Genomic DNA, 25,704 nt, shown 5'->3' on the forward strand with positions numbered 1-25,704 from the left:
AACTTACAAAAGAAAACTCATAATAAATAAAACTTACACAAGAAGAGCCCTAACGTGGCACTTGACAGCTGTCAGTGTCAAATGCAAAATGTAAACAAGGACCATGTGAAAATTAGGTCAATGCAATCTCCGGTTAGAATATGTTATTTTGTAGGTATTAACAAGTAGAATAGTTTTAAATTAGTCACAATTATTTAGGCAGATAATTATGGGATATTTTGGTACACTACACGAGGTAAAAAAATAATAAAATGCATGATTAAGCTGATTTTTACGTTTTAATTGGCGAATAAAGAAACAAGGAATAAAACACCAGATAAGTTTTAACATAAATGTTTATTAAAAATAATAATATTAAAAGCAAATTTCAAACCAGCAATCTAATGTGAAATTGCAGTAGATATATTGGATAACAATATTTAGGCGTATACACGTTATTTAAAAACGACTATAAGTGTTATACTACGATACAAGTGTTTACCAGCTCAGTGGCCTAAGAGGAGAGTGTCCGTCCTGAGATTGGGAGGTTGTGGGTTCAAACCCCTGCCGAGTCATACCAGCGACTATAACAATGGTACCCATTTCTTCCCTGCTTGGCACTCAGTGTAAGGGGTTGAAATGGGGCCCCCCCCTGATGCTCACGATCATTGGGACTTTTGGCACTCAGTGCCGGCAGGGGTGTCCAAGTCCAGTCCTCGAGGGCCGCATTCCTCCATGTTTTCCGAGTTTCCCTCGTTAAACACACCTGATTCAAATGATCAGTTCATCCTCACGTTCTGCAGGAGCCTGATGATGCCCGAGATGATGCCAGGGGACGTCGCTCCTGGAGGCTACAGAGTTGCCTCCCTAAAGCAGCTTGTGGCCGCGCAACTCCCCGACTCTATACCCGACCCTGGTCCTCACTCAGATGTGGCTCTTCATGTGCGACGCCCTAAATCTAATCATATTCCTCACATTCACACTGCCTGTGGTGGGGATGGGGGTGTGGGAGTGGGGTTGTGTACCTAATGGAGTGTCCGCGTGATTCCCTCGTTAAGTGCACCTGCGTGAAAAGTTTTAGCTCCTGCCGAACGTGAAAATGAGAAGCATAATCTCCCCGTTGTTGCATAACGGGGCATCTCTTCATGCAATCAAGTTAGCCATTAGCTTGGAGAAAACGTGCATAAAAGAAGTGGTGTTTCAGTGAGTGGTTCTTTCTTTCCTTGGCAAATCGTAAATCGACATTCTGTCTTACATAGTTCACGCCAGGAGAGCTGACTGATCCGTTGATGCACGGGAAGGAAGGCAGTTCACCCATGAACTCGTTCGCGAACGGGAAAGTCAGGATTCGTTACCCCACTGATCCGCTCTCGCGATGAACTGAAAATGCAAATCACTGACTCGTTCACTCACAGATCCGTTCTGTTGGTGAACGGGAAATGCAATTCACGACTCGTTCGTGAACGGGAAGTCACGTCATTTTCTTCTTCGTCTTGTTTTACGGCAAGGTGGCACCAGCTTCAATGCGCATTACCGACACCTACTGGTTGAAGTCATGTGAACTGAAACTTTAGGAAGTGATTCGTTCACTCTTGTTCACTGAAAAGATTCGTTCTATTGAACGAATCATTCACTCACGAGCCAACACTAGGCTTCATTTAATTACGCCCTGCAGACTCGCTAGTTTGAGGGGCTTTAACAAGTTCATAAGCTTCTTACCTCTCGAGAACGACTTAAAACACATGAAAGCTTAAACACTTGAGTGGGTTTCTCAAAAACACCATATTTGCGCTGTCTTTATAAGATTTGGCCACTTTATATTAGCTCCAATTACATCAGTTCCTTCTGAGGAAGCCACCAATGATCTGATGGTTAGTGTTGGATAAACATTTGCTGTCAATGTACTACGAGCATCAGGCTCCTGGAACGCATGAGTAAGACATTGAACAGATCTCTATCATATATCATCATGGTTGTTTTCCAATGACAACCGGGCAATTTACGTGTCTGTCAGTTTTTTTTACCCTGGGAAAAAAAAAAAGATTTATTCCGACTATAAAATGTCTATCCAGCAAAACCAAGGTTTATTAAAAGAATATATTATAGGGTGACATGTCATCGAGTAGAGCATCATAAGTTTTCAATTGCGTTAGGAGTCGTTACCCTGCACTCTTAAGGAACGTGTTGCTCTTGACAGATGCTCAGCTGGCACAGACTGTGGATCTTGATTTCTTCCTAGAGTGTCAAACGCCTTGGTACTAACAAATAAAAGCACACATTTCAATGGTGTCTATTGACTGAAACTAAAGTCTTATGCCGCAGTACAAGTGAAAGGTCTGGCCACATTGGTGGCATTTCATGTTGGGAATCGTAAGTGCAGACATGAGTATGAATGGAAATGATGTATGAATGAAAACGTTCTAACTATATAAAGAGAGAGAGAGAGAGAGAGAGAGAGAGAGAGAGAGAGAGAGAGAGAGAGAGAGAGAGAGAGAGAGAGAGAGAGAGAGAGAGAGAGAGAGAGAGAGAGAGAGAGAGAGAGAGAGAGAGAGAAATCAAACAGATGAAATAAATCTGGAAACAGCAATCAATCACAGCAGAGCTTGAGCAGTGAAAGCGGACAGTTTACAGACACATGGGAGCCAGTATTTCAGCCTAAAAGCCATGACATACTGCATGGCTCCTGCCTGTCTGAAATCCCCAATCTTTAACACAAAACCCGAGTCTAAACTCCAATTAAGGGTTTTTGACTTTCATTTGCAAGCCTCTCTTGACCACCACTACTTATGGGTGGAGGCGAAGTCTGTTTCAAGTATTTGACAAAACATAACTCAAAACGCTCATGTATCAATTATGTGCGCTGTATTGGAGCTGCATGTGTGGTTTTGTGTGAAAAGAATAGTAATTGTAGTAAAGGGCCATGTGTGTGTACAATTGCAAGGGCGGGCGGGGGTGATGGAGCCTGACACAATTTTGTTTCTATCTGGATGGCGTCAGGCATTTTTACTGTAGCTTGACTGTCCCCCTCAGGACCTCTTCACTCGTCGTAATCTCGAGGTTCTGGGCACATTTTCACTTCCCTCCTCCCCGCCTGTGAATCTGGAACTAATAGAGGCGCCTGAGGATGCAAGCTTGACAGATAGGCCCCTCCGACTTGCGGCCGGCCTGTTTTGGTTCGTCTGTGCTGTGTTATTGCTTGCGAGGGGGAGCCTTTGGTTCCGTTTCCCTGGAGTAAGCAGCTCTACTTGCGCTGTGGTTTCCTTGTACTCTGCGACTGGGAAAGCCTTGGACGCTGCCTTGGTTTCGTCTGGAGGAAGGGGCGGCGGCGGCACAAGAGGCTCGTGTTCGGATGTTTGCGTCAAGCGCTCACTGGCGCGAGTTGGCATTGTGGCTGGAGGTCCTTTGAGGCCTGTCCTCTTGGCCTTCAGTGGGCGAGGGTCTTCAGAATCGCTGGGTTTACCTCTCTTGCTCCGCCTGGTTCCTGGACTGATTTCAAGTGGGTACAGAACTGCTGAGGCCAAGTTTGGCTTCTTCGTGTTGTCTGGGGAACAATTAGCATTTTTCCTCTGATAGGTCAGGCTTTGGTTCTGAGTCACAGCATTGGAGCAGGGTAGCTGCTGCTCAGGTTTCTGAGGGGCCATACTTCCAGTACTGCAGACACTCACTGTTGAGCTTGTGTAGGAGTTCTGAGCATCACGTGTCCCGCTTTGGTCTTCAACGCAGGCTCTTTGCTCAACTTGCTGCTCCCCCTCAATGGGATCCCGGTGCTCTTGCTGGACATTAGATTTTTGGGCTCTGAACAAGACAAGCAGATACTTGAGCATCCTGTCTGACTGGAGGGGTCGGAAAGTTCTGAATTAGATCATACTTACATCTTTTGAAGCGCAGTCTTCTTTATTTTTGTGGCGCAGTTGAAAGACTCTTGGATTTCTCCCTCTCTGGAAAAATATTCCGATCTGCTTTGTTCGCTCAGCTCGGTCTAGAGAGGACAAACAGAATCCGTGTAAACAAAAAATATTATCCCTGGAAACCTTGGGAAAGTTTTGGCTCTGCTGCAAACAGCTGTCATCTTCTAGCAGTGTCGGACAACATTCAACAGAATGCATTAAAAAAAAAAAAACACACACACACACACACACACACACACACACACGCACGCACACACACACGCACGCACGCACACACACACACACACACACACACACACACACACACACACACACACACACACACACACACACACACACACACACACACACACACACACACACACACACACACACACAACTAGATCAAGTCAAACCCAAAAACTTGCACTGAATAGGAATACGTAAATTTAAAGTTGATCGAAAAGGTCCATGTGTGTAAAGCAACAAACCGTTATTACCGTTATTATTAAGTATATTCAACTTTTTCATTGTATTTTGACCTTTGTTACATGTCACTGGAATACTAAAGTCAGAATTGAAGCTCTGTGCGCCCTGAGATGATTACCATTTACGCTTCGATGGCTTTAGGCTTTTTTAATGACCATGTATGGTAAGGCTTTTTTTTTTCCTCAAATGATCGTGTATAGTAAGGCTTTTTTTTTGTATAGTACGGCTTTAACAAAAAAAAGACCACTTTTTTTAAATGACCATAAGGCTATTTAAAAAATGCTATCCTAGCTAGTATTTAAAATTAGAACCCTTTCAACAAAAGTCAGAAAGGGAAACAATGTAACAAAGGTCCTGAAAGCTATTTGTGGGTGTACTATATTCAATTATCATACAATTATATGTTGACATAATACTGTGTCCTTGAACCAAATTAAAAGTAAAACCATACTATGGTTAAAACATTATTTTTCAGATCATTGCTAGACTATAAAGTGGTTGGTAAACTGATCAATCCAATATGAGAAAAGCCAATGTGGTGAGCTCTGGCTTGCCAAACTGTCTCCAGTCTCCAAACACATTAGAGGAAAAATTGTTTGTGACAGTTACATGAAATAGAAGAAGGAATACGGAAACTGGGGCATGGAGTCTGTGACCCAAAAAAAGACGTGAAATGCATTCATATTATTTGTTGTGTTCTGGACTGAATAGAGGTGAAGAATGCGACACGGGACACCAAGCTACAAATGGGACAATATAACACAGAATAAAATGGAAAAGTGAAATTTGGAGGGGGGCTCACATTAGGAAAGATCTTCCCTGAGTTTGACCACTGCCAGCAAGCTGTCCATCTTGCCCACAAACAAGAATGCTCACACAGGAAGTCTTCCACAGAATGCCTTTTGTGCACAGATTGAGTCACGACGTGTAGGCAGAATGTCAGTCTTTTACGATCGTTTTGTTATTCACTGGGGGATGACAGCCTTTGGATTGGGGACAATGACCCAAATACAAGGCCATTCCCAGCCAACACACCAATAACAATTCTGAGAAAGGTGTGGGTGCAGTCAAGTGCACTGCAAAGCCTTGAATGTCCTTTCATCCGTTTACTATGAATAAACGGCGTTTGAAAATAAACTTGAAAGAAAAATCAACAAGAAGCCGATAGGAGGTTCTCTGAGAACGATGCCTGTCTTTTTGCGTCGGCGCAACTTCAAAAGAGTGGAAGAAGGAAGGAAAGAGAAAGACGTTGGATATATATAGAGACAGAAAGATAGAGACAGAAAGTCGGCGACGGAAATGGGATGGCCCACGATGGTTCATCACCAGGGGTGTCCAGAAATTTCACTTTGTAGCAACTGGTGGAGGGAAAACAAAAGATCAGTTGGAGCATTAATAATAATAATAATAATAATAATAAAATAATAATAATGATAAGTGTTAGAAAAATTGTATATATATGTTATCATGCGTTCTCTAATGAGTACTTATTCACAATGTTACTGTTCAGTATGCTTGCTGCTTTGCCTTGCTTATTCTTATCTTGTACAACAGAACAGAAGGATTACGGCTGGGTCAGGGGCGAGATGACGGTTGTGTCAAACAAGATGCTGCTGACAGCTCAGCGTCCACCAGAACAGATCGTGAAAACAACACGTCAAACGATGCGTCATGAACCTTCTGATCTTCCTTAAAGAACGTCACTTTCTCTTTTTATCTCTCGGAATATCGCTTAAACTGTTTTGCTGATATAGCCATATCTGCACGCAACACTTTGTGCGTTACTTTTTGTTTCTTTTCTTACGAGACGAAGCCACAATCTCTCCCCCCCCCCCCCCTTAAGGGCTAATCGTCTCACACTGTGGGTAGGGCATTTCCAAATAAAAAGAGCGAGGAGTGTAAAACAGATTTTTAGTGTAGTCGGATTGCTGTAAGTCTGAATGCACTCCTCGCGAGAAAAGACTCAATATTCTGCCTCACTGGTTTTGTCTGCTGATCCTTTTGCTGATTTTGAACCTAACAATAAGTCTCTTCATTGCCATAAAATTTAAACCTGTACTGTCAGTTCTATTGTTTATAGTGAGGCTTCTTAATTCAATGGAAAACTAACTACAGATATTTTGATGATAATGATGATATAGGGCTGACATGCACCCAAAAAAACCCCCCACATTGAAACAATTTAATCCCTCACTCAAGTGGAGTTTTGAAATGCTTTTCATTCAAATGCCTGAGAGCAAAATGATCATGGCAAGCATACAAAAGGATTACATTGGCACCAATAATAATGATGATAATAATAAGAAAAACTTTCACTGCTGGAGCAGAAAATATCTCCCGCAGAGAAGCGAGTCCACTGCGTCCGTCCCTCACACTAGTGAAGAAGAATGCACAAAATCAACAAACATGCTTGGGCATGGACTGGTGTTCGTGGATACACCCATATTGTAAGGATTAACAGAGGCCACCAGTATGCACTCGTTGTGCAAAACAATCAAGGCTGCCATATGACACGAGACGGGACAGAACCACGTGTAATCTCTGCCTGCACTCGGCCCAGGTGGAGATCGCACGCTCGGGTCCCTTGGGAAAATTGCAGCGCAGGCTGTTGTGAGACAGCAACAACTGAGGCGTACTGAGGTGATGAGTAAACACAAAGGCCCATCTAGAAGAAGTGGTGGAGTGTGGAGGGGGGGGGGCTGTACTGGAAACACATCTGCTCTGCCTTTGATCCAAACTTCTGCAGCCCAGCATGCCGCTCACCTCCGCTGCCCACTCTGCGCCAGACTAGAAAACAACGGCCACAACGCTAAACACTTGCTCTTCCTTCCCATGCTGCCCTACCCACTGCTGGTGCTGACTCACCATAGGAGCAACTCTTTAAACAGGATTTGAGTGGAGAAAGGTCAAGGGAAACTCTCATAGCAAAGTCTGTGCCTCGTGTGTGCAAAAGTGCTGCACTTCACTAGTGCTTTTCGATGAATACAACAAAATGGATTTACATTGCCCAAAGTATTTGCTTACCTGTCTTGACTTGTGTCTACATTTGAATGGCATTCCATTCTTAATCCAAAGAATAATATCACAGTCCAACCTTTGTAGCTAGAACAGTTTCAACTCTTCCATAAGGATAAGGGGCGTGTTTATGGAATTATTTGGACCATTTTTCCAGAAGTGCATTTGTGAGGTCATCAAAAAAGATGTTCTAATGGGTTGAGGTCAGGATTCTATCATGGCTCATCAAGTTCGCCCACACCAAATTCCCTCATCCACGTCTTTATGAACCTCGCTTTGTGCTCTGGTGTGCAATCGTATTTGAACAAGAAACAGGCCACAATGGTGGAAGCATAGAATTGTGCAAAATCTATTTTCTTGACGGGCCAATATTCAGGACAATTTCCGGCCCCTTTACAGTTCTCTGAATCTATAAAAATCTATGTGTAGGTGGCATTTATTTATTTATTTATTTATTTATTTATTTATTTATTTATTTATTTATTTATTTATTTATTTATTTATGTGTTTACAAACGGAATCCGCTAAGAAGTTGAATATTGCGTAATTACTTTTAGCATTTGTATATGTGTATATATTTCATAAACAGACAAAACCAAAAAATTATAGGGACGGCAAAATACCAAACTGTTCCTGAATAATTATGGCAACTACGGCAATCAGATAACTGTTCATTTGTTGTTTTTACAAGAGGATGTTTTTTTTGTGTAGGGCATAAGAGGCAACATGTCATGTTTTACTATAATATAGACCACAAAAAAACTATGTTTATTTTAGACAGCAGGACAATCAAGTCTTTACACCAATTCTAAATGTCCTTGAATTGTTTTCATTAAGTATTTAAGTTTAAGACATGGAAAACTGCCTGTGATGTAAACAAATAATTGTTTTTGTCAACCAAGTGCGAGGTCCACCACAAAACTTCTGCTCTCCAATTTCACTGTATGTACTGTATTAGCCCAAGAACCACATCCTGGGGAAGGGAACGCCATCGACACCAAGGCCTCCTTGAACTGGAAAAATTGGTTGCACTGAACTTTTCACTGATGACTGTGCTCCACCAAAAATATTACAATCGCCGCTTTCATTGAAGGCCAAACTGCGGAGAGTGCGCAGACATTTCAAAGAGAAACAACAGAAAAAAAGCTCACAAAAAGCAGCGGGCTGTTGGTCGTGGAATGTAATGGGAGAGATGTCCATCCTTGATGTGAGTGCCAAGGTGAGAAGCTACACCAGCGATTCTCAGAGTGCACTGGGGAGTTTGAGATCAAATGAGCACCGGCCAAAAGGATTGTTGTCCGTAATATGAATGGACAAGAAAGAACTTGAGGGGCTTGTGATATTGGCAAGAGTGCAACATGACATATGCTGCATGCACTCCAACAGGAAATACTGTAAGCAAACCACATAATATCTCACTTCAGCCAATTGAATCTGCCAAATACTTCTTTAAAACTACAACGACAGTATGCATCGTATATTCAAAGTACACATGACTTTTATAAGTAGCGTGTATCCTGCTAGGCATTGTGACATTTCATGGACAGTTTGTTATTATGCTGTATATTTAAATGTCTTACGTATGGAGGATAAATTGTTGGTGATTTTGAGTTAAGGAAAGAAAATCCCACAATGGTCACTCAAGAGGGGCCCATCAAAATCTACTCAATCAATGAGAAGCGAGCAATAGACCTTTCTGGTAGAGCCTGTCATTTTACAAGGCAAAAGTTTTTTGATACAGTAGAAGGGCGACCTTATGGATGGATGTTGTCATTGCTGCAAAGCCCATGTCAGAAGAGCTCCTTTAAAATGCCCTTCAAATGTCAGTTCACAAGAAATGGGGAAAAATACATGTCAACCAGTGCAGATGTCTCATGTTTCAGAAATCATTTGATTGCAGTGACTGTTTCAACGGAATGTGCAACATGGGTACTTCAATCATGGGTACCCAGACTAATTTGAAGTTATTTCCGTTACCATTAGGGGGTTTTCCTTTTTATTTTTCTTCTTCTTGACTTGGAGACCACAAGCATATGCTTGGGAGCTGCCAGGGATCAAAATATGTAACTTGACTGCTGCCAAAATATATCTTTGCAGCAAAGCGCTGCTGTGGTGCTTTTGAGCAAGGCTCTAAAATTTAAAAAAATAAAGGCTAAATGAAAATTTCCATTCTGGCGTTATGGAGAGATCTGTAGCTTTGCTGTTTCCCGTCATCATTTTCCAAGCAGGGTGCAAATTCCTCATGTACCTCCTGCTGTCTCTCCTTGGCCTTACTTTTTGAGATTTTTTTTTTTTATGTATTATTACTTTTCTTAGAAAAGTTTTCTAATATTTTAAACATTTTTGAAACAGTCCTTAACTCCCTGTCAAGACCACCATATATAAAATGACAGCAATGCTTGGCAACGACTTTTTTTTTTTTGCAGAGTCTTCTGCCAGGCGCCTGGAACAAGAAATATAATATAAACAACACTCACTGTGGTTGAGCTCGGTTTTGTATAGTGCACTGCGGCATCCTCTGGACGGCTTACACACACAACGTAGCGCTCAGGAAACACACGCAATTCTGCAGGCAAGAAAAGTAGTAACACAGATCATAATAGTAAATAGTGTGGTCTCATCTTTGATCGTGAATCAATGACAGACAGAACCAAATGTGGTGGGAGGGACAAACCAATACCAGTTACGTTCCCTCAGAAAATATAGAAAATGACAGCGTATGTCTCCAGCCGCTATGTTTTATGAGAAAGAAAATTAGTTCTCAAGAGTGTTACTTTCCATCATTTAAAACAAAACCGTATTGCCACAACTGCATCCGATTTTGTCCTTCGTTCATCTAAAAGGAATTTATTTGCGAATAATAATCTATATTCTTCTTGTTTTAATTTCAAATGAGTCCAAATTATTTTATATATAAAATACTTGTGTCTTTTTGCATATAACCAGTATAAGACACCAAACAGATCTGTAAATTTTAAATGGAATGAAAATAATGTACCAGTACATCACCCAATTAGACAACCTCTGACCCCAAAAGACTGACTAATTTGATTTGTAACAGACCTGCAGAGAAAACCATCATCTCATTCTGCAGCAGGTCAATATCATCTTAACATCCCCTCCCAGAGGGAGCAGATTTTAAGTTTGCTGACAGGAAGGGAACTGTGTTGGTCCCATGAAAAGGTGGCTACGGGTCACAGACACTACATGGGCCATGGAGCTACATTTCCACTGCACTTGTAGACAATTTCTCTCACTCGCCGTCTCACACTGGCCTCTCGAGGGAACCACTTAATGTGTGCTGGTTCCCAACAACACCCAGAGCAGGTAGAGACTGGACATAAAAGTAAGTGAGGGGGAGAAAGATCAACATGGAGAGTCCAAATGACTTGGGTCTTTCGGTGGGAAATTTGGCTGAACATGAGTCATTGAAATTTCTGATTCTATGGTAATTGATTTGAAAACATACGGATTACATACCACCCTGGTGCTGCTTGAAAATACATCGAAGGTTGAAATGGCGCTTCAGAAAATTGGCGACTAGGTTGAAATTTTTCCCTACAAGAAAAAACAAAGATCAGTTTAAACATAACTCTGAGGATTTCACAGAACAAGAAGAGTAAGGATGTAAAATTTGAGGCACTTAAGATACAGTACATTATTTGCGGTTGACTGGACAGAGATGCTTGACTGACAGGCTGAGTAGGATAAGCAGCACAGAACATGAATGAATGGATGAATGCGTCATCCAATGAAACTCAGCACCCAGAACAGAATTTGGACCAGCACTCCTCGACCAATCACAGACTGAGGGATGTTTTAGTAAATCATTTTCTCCCTTAAGAGACTTGCAGAAACAACATAGCCGTAGTGTAGCTGCTCAGGTCCCGCAATGGCCCAAACCCCTGACTAAAAATCTTAAATCAATTCATATTACATAAAAAAAATATATATTTTTACCTTCATTTGTTACCCATATGCCACCACTTCCACTTGATAATTTTATTGCTAGGTTGAATGTCCTGCAGGCTTGTCTAGTGACTGCCAAAACCATTCTTTTTTGAAAAGCTTTGTTGTCATAAACAAACCTCAAAAGTAGGCGTGATCTTAGAAATCTCAGCTCTATTTCTCATGGAATTTTCCTCAAGTTATGCAAGATACGCCGGGTATACACAGTGGCCTGTTGCCTAATCTGCTAGGAATTTGTTGACTAAAAGCAAGAGTCCAGCTAACAAGCCATACAGTGCATCTTTGTAAACTAAACTTGGTAAACGTGACACTAGCTCTGAGTACTCAAGTGAGCTGGCTCATCGCATGGAAAAGCCAAAGTACTTGAGTAAGTTAACTAACTTAAACATCCTTGTACCCGTTTGCGTGTTAGATTTATATTAGTACAGTCGACCCCCGCTATTCACCAGGGATACTGATCGGGCCAGCCCATAAAAAACAAAAATTACTGATGATGCCCATTGGAAGAAAAAAAATGTACATACTTAATTCAACACCCCAAATTTCTGTCACGTGAATGGAACGTCATTTTCAGTCATATTCAGCAAGTGATAAAATGGTGACCACGTGAGATGGATAAAACATGTGGATTTGTTTGCGGATGTGGATTAATGTGGATTAATTCATAGTCCACAAAGGCAGCATTAAATAGAATACTATGGTTAGACTAACGGCGCCACATAGAACACATACAGTAATTGTAAAAAAAAATTACTTGACTTCCCTATGAGGCTTAAGAAAATGCCCCTTTGTTTAACATGAATCAGTTTTAACACGACAACCAGGCTAGAAGAGCATGAAGATGCATGTTTGACTATTTTCCGTTTCTCTGTTATCTGATCCAGCACAAAACCTCTAATTATTATTTTCAAAAAAGGAAAAAGCAAAGTTGTTTTGAGATTCTTTGGTTAATGGTGTGCAGTTACTCAGATAGCAAGCCACAATATTGTCAAAGGTTTACAATTAAGTTCACTGCCTAGTGATAAATGATTCGGAAGGATAAGCTTGCTGTCAATGTGACAGAGCACGTCAAGTTAGACCTTACTGGAATGTTTCTGATCCCATCGGCGATTTTAGGCACGACGCCTCGAGCCAAACGCAATTTAGAGAACTCAGTCAACAGAACATACAATATCATTCCCCAGAAATGAGACGGGATAATACTTCTTTGCTCCAATGAGATTCCGCAAAACATCTTCGAAGACATGACAGGAAAAATAATTGTAATATGATGTCTATCTGTGAGCAATGTTACTGTTCTCTAAAAAAAAGAGGAAGTTGAAAGGGAAGGTGGGGCCCCCAGGGGAAAAAAAGTGAATAAGCCCCTTTATATTGATTATCACAGTAGTGGTTGAATAAAAATAATCATACAATCTTGCATGAAATAAATATGGCCACTCAGGAATATTAAAAAGAATTAAGACCTAAAACGTGTTTGAGCCCAAATTTAGTATTACAGTGCAAGATGCACATGGGTCAACGTCACACGCAAATCGCTTACATCCAAATTTGACCAGTTGAATATTTTTTATCACACATTTATGCTGAGCAACATGCTGATCATAAGATTAATCAATCAATTTATTCAGGAAATATAAGATGCCTATTAACCATTCTGGAGGTCTATTCAGCTGGAATGCAGATTTATATTTCTGGGTCGTTTTCCCGGGCCATAAAAGCAACAGTGACCGTTCCAGCTCAAGTTTCCTTGCACATTCATGGCTTCCTATGTTTTTAGAAGCTTCAATTTAATCCATTAGTTTTATGTCTATTCTCATTGCATTCCCTGGTGGCTTGAGTTTGCCAATTCCCAGGACAAGCTTGATGGGGAAGTCTGGACACAGAGTTGGGAACCAGTGAAACAGCAAGGCCAGAGACATCAGCTGTTCCTCCAACTTCATAACGCTCTGCACATCACAGAGTTGCTCTTGGCCCTCCGCCCAGGTTCTCTCATGCTAAGCTTACATTCATGTTTCTCTCCCACAAATATTTTCTCGGTACCTCCTTTTGACAATGTGAGGTCCTATTTTGTGGCAACTGTGGCCGACAGTGGTGAAGAACACAAAAGTGCACAACATTTCATTGGTATATGATTTAAGAAAGGATATGATTGTTTAAATCTTTTGAAACCCCGTACACAACAATATTATGTTGGGTTAATCAAACTGTAAGCAAGTCATTACACCATGTTTTCAGTCATGTGGTAGATGACGTTGTAACCACTTGTTTGGACGGACTCTAGCCGTGGCGTAATATATCACAAGACAAATACAGAAAGCCCACTGGTGCCGAGGCTTAAAAAGTGTACTTGAGGCACACGTACACACAAACAAGCGCATATCCTTCCAGCTTTCACCACTTCCTTCAAAACAATGAGAGGAAAGGAAAGTCAACAAATCAAAAAGGCAAACAGTCTAATGAGGGCAATAAAACGAAACGTGCATAGTGTAAGACCGAGGCACTCAAAGTTAGTCAAAAGCAAGGAACAGGGATTAGACTTCACGTGTTGTAGTCCTATCCTGATACATTTGAGCACAGTCACAGCATAGCCAAGATGTCACCACCCTCATTCCTGCCAGATCCTGTTGCAGCTACGACCTATGCTGCAGCTCTTATGTAGTCTAATCTTACAACAAGGTGTGGCATTCTTAAAGGTTTTTTTTTTCAGTTGCCTGTTTGTATTAGGCTTTAATCTAACTATGGTGTAGGTGATCATTTTTGACACACCTGTGTGGACACGTCTTCTGATCTACAAAAGAAATGTTTGAATAGCAGGATTTGTTCTTCTCTTGTTTCTCTTTGAATAACTGCATGTTGGAACGAATTCTTGAATAGGATTAGACCTAAAACTAATGAGTAACATTTTTTTCTATGGATGAAGAAGAACAAATTCCATGGATGCAGGCTTTATGTAGCTTTTACTGTAGCAAAAGTATAAATGAAACATTTAACTTTATGATTTCCAGAATGCAGGAACATCCCATGACCAAAGTTGGATATCTCTCCAATTAAGACTTTTCAATACATATATAGATAGAAGTGTGCTTGTACTTTTTTTTTTTAACTTTAAGAAGCAACAAATCATCAGAAACATGATTCACGCTAGATTACTGTTGAACTTTTTGATGTGGATTCATTATTTCGTGTACCAATGCACTCACATCTTTTACATCAAAACAAATTTTACGATTTCAATCTGTTTTTGTTACACCCTTAGTCATGACATGTTGGGAAAACAAAATCATGTGGACTCCTTTTTGAACAGGAGGTGAATCAGCAAGACAGCCAGACATCAGCACCTAAGAATCCTGCTCTTTTGACTTATCAGCTTTGAAGTGGGCCCCCTCCCTCTGTCCTCAAGTGTGGGTGGAGAGTTGGAGCTTACAGCGAGTGAGAAATGACGGAGGGAAGGATGAGAGAACATGAGGAAGTTACCCACATGGAAGTGGGGGCTTTCCTGGAAGGACATCACCCTGCGTGTAACTGTTGTAGCAGAGCACTCTGCCTTATCGTCCTGCACGACCACCTGAATCAATATTTGCACCACGGCTCAATTTAACATTTGGGTGACCCCTTTGACGCAGTTACAAAACACACCCCAGCATGGTAGCTCAGGCCAGCCCATAATGAAGCATGTGACCAAAGTGGTGGAGAGTATTTTGCAACATTTGTGCAAAACCTAATGAATCTATATTATATGTTTTTTTATGTTATGGACATAAGACAGGAGGATTCATTTTGTTTCTGAATTTAATATATGCAGTGTGTTGCAGTCGAAAACTCATAAGCTAACTCTCCTCGGATAAGACTGTATCTACTTTCTGGGTGCAGGATGAAAAACAGTCCAACTTCATTCATTTCTGACAAAGTCAGTCATTTACCACAATATCTCTGGGTGTTGGGGGAATCACTGATTTAGTCCATAAAAAGAAACCCTAACAAACATGGTACTCCAAGGTTTGGTTACTAATGTTGAATATTAGTTTAATTAATGAATGGAACTTTGTAAAGCAATAGACGAACTAAAAATGTTTCAATAGCATGGTAGAATTTTGGTGAAATGTGTTATAGGGCACTATGAACACTTAGTCATTTCCTTACTGTAGAATGTGGGGCAAATTTAGCGCACTGCCCTGAAGTGACACCTGTCCACAAGCAAAGTCACACGGCCACAGGGAGCACATGACAAAGGGACATTTCTCCAGACCATAAAGTAACAGACAGAAAAGGAAAACAAGAAAACACTTAAGTTCAATAGAGTGTGTGCAGTACTACCGCATAGTTTGTGGTGAACGGTCACATGAATGTGATTCGTGCTAAGGCTCAGGCCCTAATTATATGGGAAAAGAGTGTAGTGTGACAGCTATGGTAGGGATTGTGGTTATGTGTTAAGAAACTGCAGCTGACCCCATGGACAAGGTTAAGAAGAAAAAGTCAGAAAACTTTAAGTAAGGACACGAGAGGAACTCGGCAATATAACAGGAGAGGATATGCCCAAAAAGTAGCAAAAAAAGTGAACGGCGCGTGTGATTATTTATTGGGGAGTAGAGTAGCGTCAGATTGACGTATAAGAAAGACGGGGCACATACAGGCCAGCTTCTTAAGAGCCACATCAACACCACATAGCACTGGGAGGATGGGGGTTGCCCAGCAGGGGCCAGAGACAGGAGGGTGAGCAGGAAGAAGAGAACGCTCGCTGCAGCGCCTACACCGATCAAGATCCATTTTGAGCCTGGGCCTTGGAATTCCTTTGTTCCCGTCACAGGTCTCTGTTTCACCCTTGGCTTAATCTTAGACTGCCATGCGCCCGGTAACATAGAGCAGGGCAGGTAAATCTGCCACTGGCATGCCTCTCTATTTACAGACAAGTCCCTCACATTGCAGCCACTCACATAAATAGTAAGAGTTGTGGTGGCTAAGGGCGAAACAAAGAGGAAAATAATTGGAAGAGCTGAATCTTTATTTCCTAGAAAACAGACCTCCAACAAAGAAAGAACGTGGGTAATTGAGCAGTTTTGTTGAAGGGCTATAGAAGGGATCTGATGGCACTGAAATGCAAAGTCTTTTTTTTTTTTTTTTTTTAAATTCACAAAATCCACATAAGACATCCGCTGCCTTTATTGGTCATTTGTAACACATTTTCCAAGAGTAAAGAAATCCAACAACACTTGTGCTTTTGCTACAATGACCATGGTCAGGCTGCCTTAAGCCCCCTTCACAGAGCTGCCAAGAGGAGTCAGTGGTACACTGAGCAGCACTCGCAAAGCCCTCTCCCACGGCTATTAGTGACCATTCATCTGGGGAGCCTGGGAAAATGCCTTTACAGCCTGTAGTGACCATGGGGAAAGAGGCTGGCAGGTGTTCCCTCCCCTCTAAGCCCTGGCACCTGTGCAGGAAGAGCAAGAAGTACCCGGCCATGGGCTGAAATGAACTCGACTCTAAGTACCACCAAGAGCCATTGTCACAGCCACTCCAACTCTGGTAGGAACACTTCTCAAACATGCCGTTACATGAACTAAGAGGTCTTACATTGAAAGATAAGATAACCTTTGCTACATACTGTAGCACTTGAAAGATATATGGTTCTGTGATTAATAGTTGGATTTGCAAAATGTGCTGAAAGGGCCATCCAGAGAAATACCTGACTTTGTTGAGACGTTTAAAGTGTAAAGTGGGAAGCTTGACCTGGGATCAAAAACATGGAGATTGCAATCGCTATCAGAAAAATTGCATTTCAGTCTTTTTCTGAAATCGTTCAGCCGCTACTTGGTAATCGAGCATCCACATAGATGAGAATTGCTATGAAACTCTTACAGTCATCACAGTAAATAATCACTCAATTCCTTACATACAGTATCATATCAGGGTCCCTATTATCCGTTCAGTTTTAATATGCAATTACTCAAAGAAACATTCTTGTGTGTCAAGGAGATCGGCAGCCTCTCCCAAGATGTAATGTTTCTAGCCTTCTAAAAGTCGGGCTTGCTCATTCTTCTTGTACAGAGCCAAACTGTTTGGTGGGAAAAGTTCTCTCTGTTCATCCCTCTGAAAACAAATAAATCACATCACCATGAGCTAATAATGGAGTCAAGTAGCCTTAGTAAAAAATGAGTGGTAAAGTTCTCTGAATACATGGATAGGCTCTTATCTATCACAATTTAGCTGCTGACTCAAATCCAAGAGAAAAAACAACATCCAAATGGTATTCATATATGGGGGGGGAGGGTCACTTATTGTTTACATAAGTAGGAAACTAATGTTTTGTCATAGTCAGATGTTTACTAATCACTGTTTGGAATCTTCACAATTATCAAAAAACGCCCATCTTCTGGAAGAATAATGTTCCATACAAAAGAGTTCCACAGAAAAACTTGCACAGAATGTTAAAAGCTGTTAATGACTTATTTGAAGTGCCAACAGCTGAGATTGTTACATTACCCTTATAGCTGCCATTAGCTTAAATGCTAGAAGAACAACGATGCCCCTTCACACCAACAGATAACCTGCAAGAACCTCCGTGAGAGGATTTGCGGGCTAGCATTTCACTTGTTTGCACAACTGATGATCCGAATATTTTAAACCTACTCTGAGGTTAGGTTGACTAAGCCTCGTCTGTCGTCTTCTTTTTATGCCTGGCTGCTGACTTCGCACAGTCTCCACCTTTCCTGTTCATCTACCTCACTCACAAGGGACAATGAAAGGGCCAGAAATGTCATTACACTCACTTAAGACCTTTAATGTAACCACATAGTCCCCTTTGAGGCACTAGACCTTTTCATGTTCTGAGAAGTGAACACAGATAGTGTTTGTATGGAGTCATGTTCCACTGCTTACATTCTTTCTGGCATTACGACAAGACGCTTAATCATTTTTACATGCATATTTCACCGCTGAGACACATTGGTAGTCACACATTAGTTGTTCACGCAACAGAGAGTGTATGTTTGTGGCTGTCTGTTGACAAGGGCATCTGCCTGTGGTCATCATTAGTGATGTTTCCCAGATAAGCTACTGCTATCCCAAAACATTTAAGTTCTGATTTTAAACAGCGTTTTTTTTTTTTTAACTTCTTTATCTGATATTTACATTCATTTGATGATCTCAAAAATTGAAGGACATTTTAAGAGGAGGGCAAGGATTGAATGCTGACAGCAGACTTAATAACAGCTCGTACAATATTGCTCCCTGGAGTCACATAGTCTGACGAAACCTTGTTTACACTATTAATGGAAGTATCCTTCTCGTAAGCTGTCGAAGTCTCAAACACGCCTTGGGCGACATCACCCACTGGGGTCACCCATTCTGACAGGTCACAGATTTTTCCATGACACTGGCATTAAAGTTCAAGCATTTGAATTTTTTTTTTTTTTTTTTAAAGGGGAAAAAAAACTAGCCAAGATGGGACCGGCTTGTTCAGAACAAACAAGCACACGGCCCCCACAATTTAAAAAGTACATTTAGTAGAATGGTGAGTTGTATAATCAGTTGTGGGATTTTTTTTGTTGGTTTTTTTTTGTCTATAAATTTAAAATGTCTATGTGTAACCAGTTTGTGTCGCAAAACAGTTAGAGATCACTTTCATAACGAAAGGCAATAAAATATTTATTGCCAAACTATTGAAATGTGGATCATAAAATGATTACCTTTCACAACAAAAGCTGAAGCAGGTGCTAGCTCCTTTTTGTGTTTTGGCTGTCTTCCTTTTTCTAAGGATTCAGTGTACTGCTTAACTCTTTGGTCCACAGCATCACGAATCAGAGCTGTTACTTCCTACAAAACAGGGACATTTCATTACATTTTGCAACATGCATGTTGTGATTGCATTTGTGACAGTGGACATACAGCCAGTGTGGAGGTCTGTTCAAGAAGCTAGGTGAGGAACAATAAAGTCCCCGGAAGAAGAATGGACACAAAGCCCAAAGTCATTTCACATTCCACGCTACTGTTTTCCTTTCAAGCCCCAAAGCAATACAGACGCTAGATGTTCACACACACGCTTAATCACACGCACGGCCTTCTCATTGTGTCCCTACCTCAATGTCGCTTGTAGTAAACCAGCTGGCGTCCTCTTGGCTGCCCAGGGGCAGGACGTGGAGATCCACCAGCACGGCAAAGTTCCCACACTGCAAGACAAAGAGGAAGGACAGCCGCAGGTTGCTGTAGGCCATTGAGCTCAAAGACAACAAAGGAAATCAGAGTGTGAGTGATTGACAGCGAAACAAACCACAAACGACCCCCCCGCCCCAACTCCAACATCACCCCGGGGCTTTCATAGCAGTCGCTTCACTCTTCTTTCTCTATCGGAAAATCTCTGATCTCTTATCCAATCATCTAAACTTAAATAAGGTGCTGTCTGTTGCCTTATGTTTTCTCTCATAGCATAAAACGTTGGCTTCTGGTTTGACAAGTCTGCAAAGCTTGATCAAAGTTGTGTGTAAATTGATACATGATCATTGTTAATTCAAAATTTTAGTTTGATGGTGCGTCAAGCGATTTTTCTCATGTAAAATGCAGGCTTTGGCGCAACAGTAAAAAACTGTCTTAAACAACTGCGTATGTACGTATATTGTAGAGGCCTAAGAACGCGACTGCTCAGTGGATTTCAGAAGCTCAGCAAAATTTTGGCAATGACAGGGAGGCCAGAACCGACGCGGCTAGTTAACTTGCTGATATATCTTTCTCAAGCTGGCCTGATTATGGTTTATACACATGAATCTGCCTGTTGCAAAGTGCAACTGATTATGGGGCTCGTGTGAAGCTCGCCTCTCCCTGGACAAGACAGTCAAGGACTGACACCTCCTACAACTAAAACAGTAGCAACAAGCATTGTTCTTTAACCATGATGCACGAAAATACAGCAAACTGAAGAAAGAAAAAAAAAAAGAGAGAAACACAACAATTTCCATAAAAAAAGATTTCAGGTTTGTTGTGTCCTGCTGTATCCACAGAAGAAAATGGCACACTCAAAGCTTTGTTTTGAGCCAGGCCAATCCCTCGGGCTTAGGTTGCACACTAAACTCAACAACCTAGTCCTGAGGTATGTTCCCAAGGCCTTGTACTCAGAATGACGTAAGTAAAGAAATTAACAGGGGTAAAGTTGAAATTTTAGATGCAAGCCAACACCAAACCCTCCATTTGTCTGGTTGAACTCAATACATTGTCAAGACGAAATGTAATTCCTGGTTCCAATAATTTACTGTCTCAATGATATCATTCATATTGTAAATTAATCTTTTTATGTTCTTCTAGAGGTGGGAAAGACTTGGTGGCAAGCAGCATTTAATGATCAATAAAGCATAAATACAAATACACACATCTAGCAAACCCAACCATTTTGAATTTTGTCTTCACTGTCGACAGTTCGATCATGTGATTCATCATTAGCATATGTATTGCTTCTATCTGTCTTTGGAAATGTTCAATTCATAATAACACTGATAAATTACCAAACACCCAAAAGACATTTAATCTGTTCAGGATCACGGAGCTGGGGCATATCCCAGCCAGTCACAGTGATGCATCAAAATCATTTGTAGAAATGTGAGCAAGCTCCTGCCTATGAACGTCAGCTCTTCTTCACATATCAGTATTCATTTCCACCCTTTGCTCTTTGTCTCTCATCGGTCCACGGTTGACTGGCGGTCTCAGCTGACTGCCTCCAACAATTACGAGTGCGTGGGAAAGAAAACCTAGCAACAGAGGATCAGACCTTGTCCGTCAAAACTGACAGAAAGACAAGGAGAAGTCCCATGGTGGGTTTTTGAGCTGCATTTGACATTAGCTCAGCTGGGTTAGGTATCTAAACCTTTAACAATTCAGACCTCAGAAAGTAGATGCAAAAAAGACATCCTACACACACACACACACGCACACAGAGATAGAGACTGTTACTATAGCACTGAACTGAAAGCTATACATCTACTGACACAAGGTGCTGTACATATCCTTGCAGGGATCACAAGATCTATTAGATGCATGGCTTCAATTTAAACGAGCTAATGTGAGCTCTAAAGAAGAACACAAGGTCAATTTGATCAATATCTTAAAGGGAGCCGTAGGATTTCATGAAAAAAGTCTTAGGAGAGGCCTTGCTGGGTGAGTCCCCTCAAGTTATTTCTTAGCCTTTGATTGAATCTTTTACTTGGGCAAACAACCAGATATCTAGCAAACGTTAGACTAACTTCTTTTTATCACATTAGAGGAGCAAACAAGACCTGATGGAAATAAGGCATTCATGATAAGCATCAGTCTACTCTTCGCTCACAAACAGCATGTGATTTCTTCTCCGAGACTAGGGGAAAACCGGAATGTAAACTAATGCAATCACACTAATGACTGAGAAAACAATTAATTCATCAAGCAAAGGTTTTTGACGGAGGCACAGAATTCCCCTTTCGGTGATAACGTTAAAGGAGTGGGTTGAGATTTTACAAAAGGACGTTGGTGGTGAGTGTGTGTCAGAAAGAAGAAGGATGCAAGTGACAGAATCTAATTTGACCCAAAAAGTCTTCACATTCCATCACATTCCTATCATGTGGTCTAAATTTGCCATCTCCTTGCACAAAGAGTGACCAGTGGATCTCTGAGGTGAACTCTGCCATGAACTATGACCTACACTTGTGACCCCCTTTTTAGTGATATATCCACAAGCAGAATGAGGTTTGAGTGACGGCACACAAGAACCGTAAAGAAGCCAAAATATTTCAGTGTGATTGTTCAATGCCGCAACCTTTTAAAGGAGCAATCTCAGCTCGAGAGTTTAATTAACCTGCCATATTCATAAATCAAATCCACCAACTATTTTGAGTGTATTTTAAAGGTAATTGTCTGTGAGACTGTTTCATCGGTTTGGGGGGGAAAAAAACCCTTTGATAACGGTCCAAGTTTGAGAGGAAGTTACTCTTTTCATGCATACTAAAGAGAGCCGGCACAGCTTTGTTCTCTGTCTTGCACAGGCCTTTTCACATTATGGATGTAAGCTGAAGGCTGAATGAGACGCGGCAACAACAAAAAAAACGCTATTTAATACTAAATCCTTTGTTGTGCCATCTTTTGTGTGCTGACACAATGTGAATGAATAGGAGTGCGTCTTCCTATAGGCAGAGCTAAAGCTCTCGATCCTAATTCTCCCCGCTGCCAATCTTATGACCGTGGCCTGTATAAAACAGAAAACAGACAACAGAAATATCTTAAACATAAGCTCACCGCTGTCCACCGCAGGCAAAACAAGAATCAAAACAACTCCATTATATTTTCAGCCCGTAAATAAACAATTCCTGTCACGAACCCACTGATGGTTCCCTTCTGTTCTACGGGGCTCTGGACTTTATCACTTTCAGTTCCAAAAACACTCTCTACCTTTCCTTATCTCCCTTCCAGACCTGGCTATCCGCTCTCACTGCTCCGAGATGGGCACAGGGCCCGAACACTACGAGCGGCTTCATCCACTTCCCCACCTCGTTGCCCTTTGCCTTTGCTATCGCGGCATATAAGAGCCAGACCTTCTCAGACTGCACTTAGCTCAGAGGCTAACACTAACCAGCCACAGATGTTTACATTAGATGAGAAGGGGCAGCAGATGTGGTCTCGTTCGGGAAAACTTGCATCTCTCCCTTTTTCGGACTTTCTCTCTCTGTCTGTAGTCTACAAACAATGTGGCGGAGTGCACTTGATCCGTGGGTGTGACATCTATTCCACAGGCTTTATTTGACTCATTCTAAACTCTCTCTGTGAGTCACCTGGGTTTCCCCGTGAGAAAAATAAACAAAGTTCTCCACTTAGATGTTTCAAACTGTCAGAGATATAGTGATGACACTCAAGAATGTATTATTATTATTGTGTATGTGTGCATGCGTAGTGTAAATGCAGTCGTTATGAAGGTGAATGTCAGCACACCTATTTTGATCATAAAAAAGAGACACAACCCAGGAGTGGAATTCAAACAGCAAGAACGGACAGGAATATCTCCAGGAGAAGTACAGCAAATAAAACTCAGGCAGACACTGGCTTCAGAAATTGGAGAATATAAATTGCTGGCTGGGAGGTGTTTGGTTTCCTTATGAAAAGTATCACATACGCTATGAAGCAGTGTTTTTTTTTCTTCCCAATATCAGCACCGTTGGCCACTTAAGATGGATTCGCAATGTTGGAAAACGTCAAAATGTTTGCTCTGAAAGTGTACAGAGACATGATGTGTGGTCCCACATGGGCTCATCTACAGAGTGACAACAACACTAAACAGTGCATAAAACCTCTGACATGAAAATGTTCTGCGGTGCCTCAAACCTTTTCTACTAACAAAAAAAACAACAACAACTGGGTTTCTGCCACCGCTTTCTACATCAGATGTTTAAATGTCGGTGGTGCATTTTGTTAATAAAAGGCAGATTGCAGGGTTCTTGAGTGGTAATGTCCTGGCAGCCAGCACTTCAATGTTTTTGCCTGAAGGCCCTTTTCGGGAGGTCTGTGAAGTAGCGGGTGACTACATAGTCTAGGCCTATAAGAAAGTGCACCCCTTTCAGTTTTGCAGACGGGGGTGGGAGCTCCTTTGAAAGAAGGAAAAAAAAGAAAGGATCATAAAACTTACTAGTGAACAGCCTAGTAAACATAGCACTGTGAATCAGAGAACATGATGCACAAACGCATTTCACTGGACTCGGAAACTGCAACAGGCAAACTGACTTACATACATTCCAAAATATAACGTTACCATGGAGAATGTTGTCCCAGAAGTTAATCCATTCATTAAAACCACGGTGACAGTGGTGTTGCTTTTGTGAAAGAGGAGCCAGTTGCAGTGGCATAAATGCTATTGTTTAGCCTGATCACTTCTTACATGCTTGTTTGTGGTTAGTTGGTTGAGTGTGGTTGAGCCTCTGAGCATTTTCTCAGGGAGAATAACACAACTGTGTCATTATGTGCCCAGTGGGAAGAAACCCGCCGTGAACCTCTGGCTTTTTACTCTCCCACAACCAACTGATGGTTGGGGGGTGGTGGGTGGCCTGTATGCAGGCATGCATATGAAACAAATAAAGAGGAGTGAATGTAATATCTGGTCAGCAAAGCACACATGGAAGAGTTGAGGATGCGGAGATCAGTGCAAAATGTCTGAAGCCCTTGTTCAAAACTCTCAATAAATGAAACATCAACAAGAGAGAGATCATCAGCTTTGCCTGCACTTAACAAAAACATCTGAGTTGCATTATTGCCGACAAGGGATCAAACGGAGGATGAACAACTCCGATTTTTTTAATAGAAGTCGTTTCCTGTTTGGTATGCATTGACATTCTCCCGAGTAAAGACTCAGGTAGAGGCAATCCATGTTTGACAAAGTTGACCAACGCTCAAAATTAAGTGGCACCAAACCGTCACGCTCGTATGGTAGACGTTAAACGTGTGGTACTGCTTCCCTCTAGCGGCTAAAGATTGTTACTACAAAACAATACAATTAATAGAAAACTTACTGAAACCTATCTACATAATATATAGACAGATGAACATTTCCGCAGGTACATAAAATACATTTTGTAGTTTCACCTGTGTTCCTTGGTGGAAATAAAAGCAGGCACAATCTCTGGCTGTGATATGGACTTTAGAGGCTATTGTATTCTGTGCACATACAGTATGTGAGAAACAGTTTGCCAATGAAAAATAATGACTAGCTTCGTGGCTCCGAGGTTCTGGGTTTAAATCTAGAATCAAGCCGTCCCGTGTGGAGTTTGCAAGTTTTCTCCATGCTTGCGTGGTTTTCAACTTCATGCCACATAGCAGAAACATGCATGTTAGGTTAAATGAATACTGTACTCTAAAGACCATAACCAGCTATGTTCGAACTCTGCATACAGTATAACAATTTCTTTCCACTTACCTTAATGACAAATTTGAGAGGTGCCATAGCAGTTAATGAAGTACAGTAGTTTTCGCTTCACTGCCGTGCAGGATTAATTTTTACGAATTTTCAACTAAACATAAATCCTGTAAACAGCTGTGTTCCTTTGCATATATTTTGTACTTTGCAAATATTTTGTACTAAAGGCATGCATCTACAGTCAATTTTAAGATATTTCCTCCGTTTCCTACCGCTAATAGTTTTGAATTTCTGTGCTGTCATTGGGCCGTTGATGATGACGTCACATTTCCTTAGGGTAATCTTGCGACAAAAACCAGTGTAAACGCAGTCGCTTTTAAGGCAACAAAAACCGCGTACTACGATCATTTTCTTTAGGAGTTTGCTATCGCTTGAATTTTTACGCAAATTTGTTATAACCGTAGGTTTGAAATATTTTTATTTATGCGACCACCGGACAAGTAGGACCCGCAGGACCCG

General features: G+C 41.3%; 1 protein-coding gene across 2 annotated transcripts; it reads right to left on the reverse strand.

The window, feature by feature from the left end:
- Positions 1–317: 317 nt before the first annotated feature.
- Positions 318–25,679, reverse strand: slx4ip (SLX4 interacting protein). Of its 2 annotated transcripts, XM_049736941.2 has the most exons (7): positions 25,246–25,679; positions 19,412–19,501; positions 19,022–19,148; positions 10,851–10,928; positions 9,848–9,936; positions 3,852–3,958; positions 318–3,774 (listed from the first exon to the last, which is right to left on the reverse strand). In XM_049736941.2, exons 1-7 carry the CDS (start codon positions 25,270–25,272, stop codon positions 3,006–3,008), a joined length of 1,287 nt encoding a protein of 428 aa, XP_049592898.1. In that variant the 5' UTR covers positions 25,273–25,679; the 3' UTR covers positions 318–3,005. The 2 variants fall into 2 exon arrangements, with proteins under 2 accessions (XP_049592898.1, XP_049592899.1); XM_049736942.2 differs by lacking the exons at positions 19,022–19,148; positions 19,412–19,501; positions 25,246–25,679 and adding an exon at positions 11,331–12,009.
- Between the last annotated feature and the right edge of the window lie 25 nt (positions 25,680–25,704).

The sequence above is a fragment of the Syngnathus scovelli genome, chromosome 12 (genome assembly GCF_024217435.2).
Source record: "Syngnathus scovelli strain Florida chromosome 12, RoL_Ssco_1.2, whole genome shotgun sequence".
Classification (NCBI taxonomy): domain Eukaryota; kingdom Metazoa; phylum Chordata; class Actinopteri; order Syngnathiformes; family Syngnathidae; genus Syngnathus; species Syngnathus scovelli.

What these genes read in the sequence shown, in the direction of transcription:
- slx4ip (XM_049736941.2), bottom strand. Translation starts at nt 25,272, where the DNA reads ATGGCACCTCTCAAATTTGTCATTAAG. An exon ending in TTACTACAAGCGACATTGAG is followed by an intron (nt 19,149 to 19,411) that starts GTAGGGACACAA and finishes CCTGTTTTGTAG; the next exon opens with GAAGTAACAGCTCTGATTCG. An exon ending in AAGACTGCGCTTCAAAAGAT is followed by an intron (nt 3,775 to 3,851) that starts GTAAGTATGATC and finishes TGTCTTGTTCAG; the next exon opens with AGCCCAAAAATCTAATGTCC.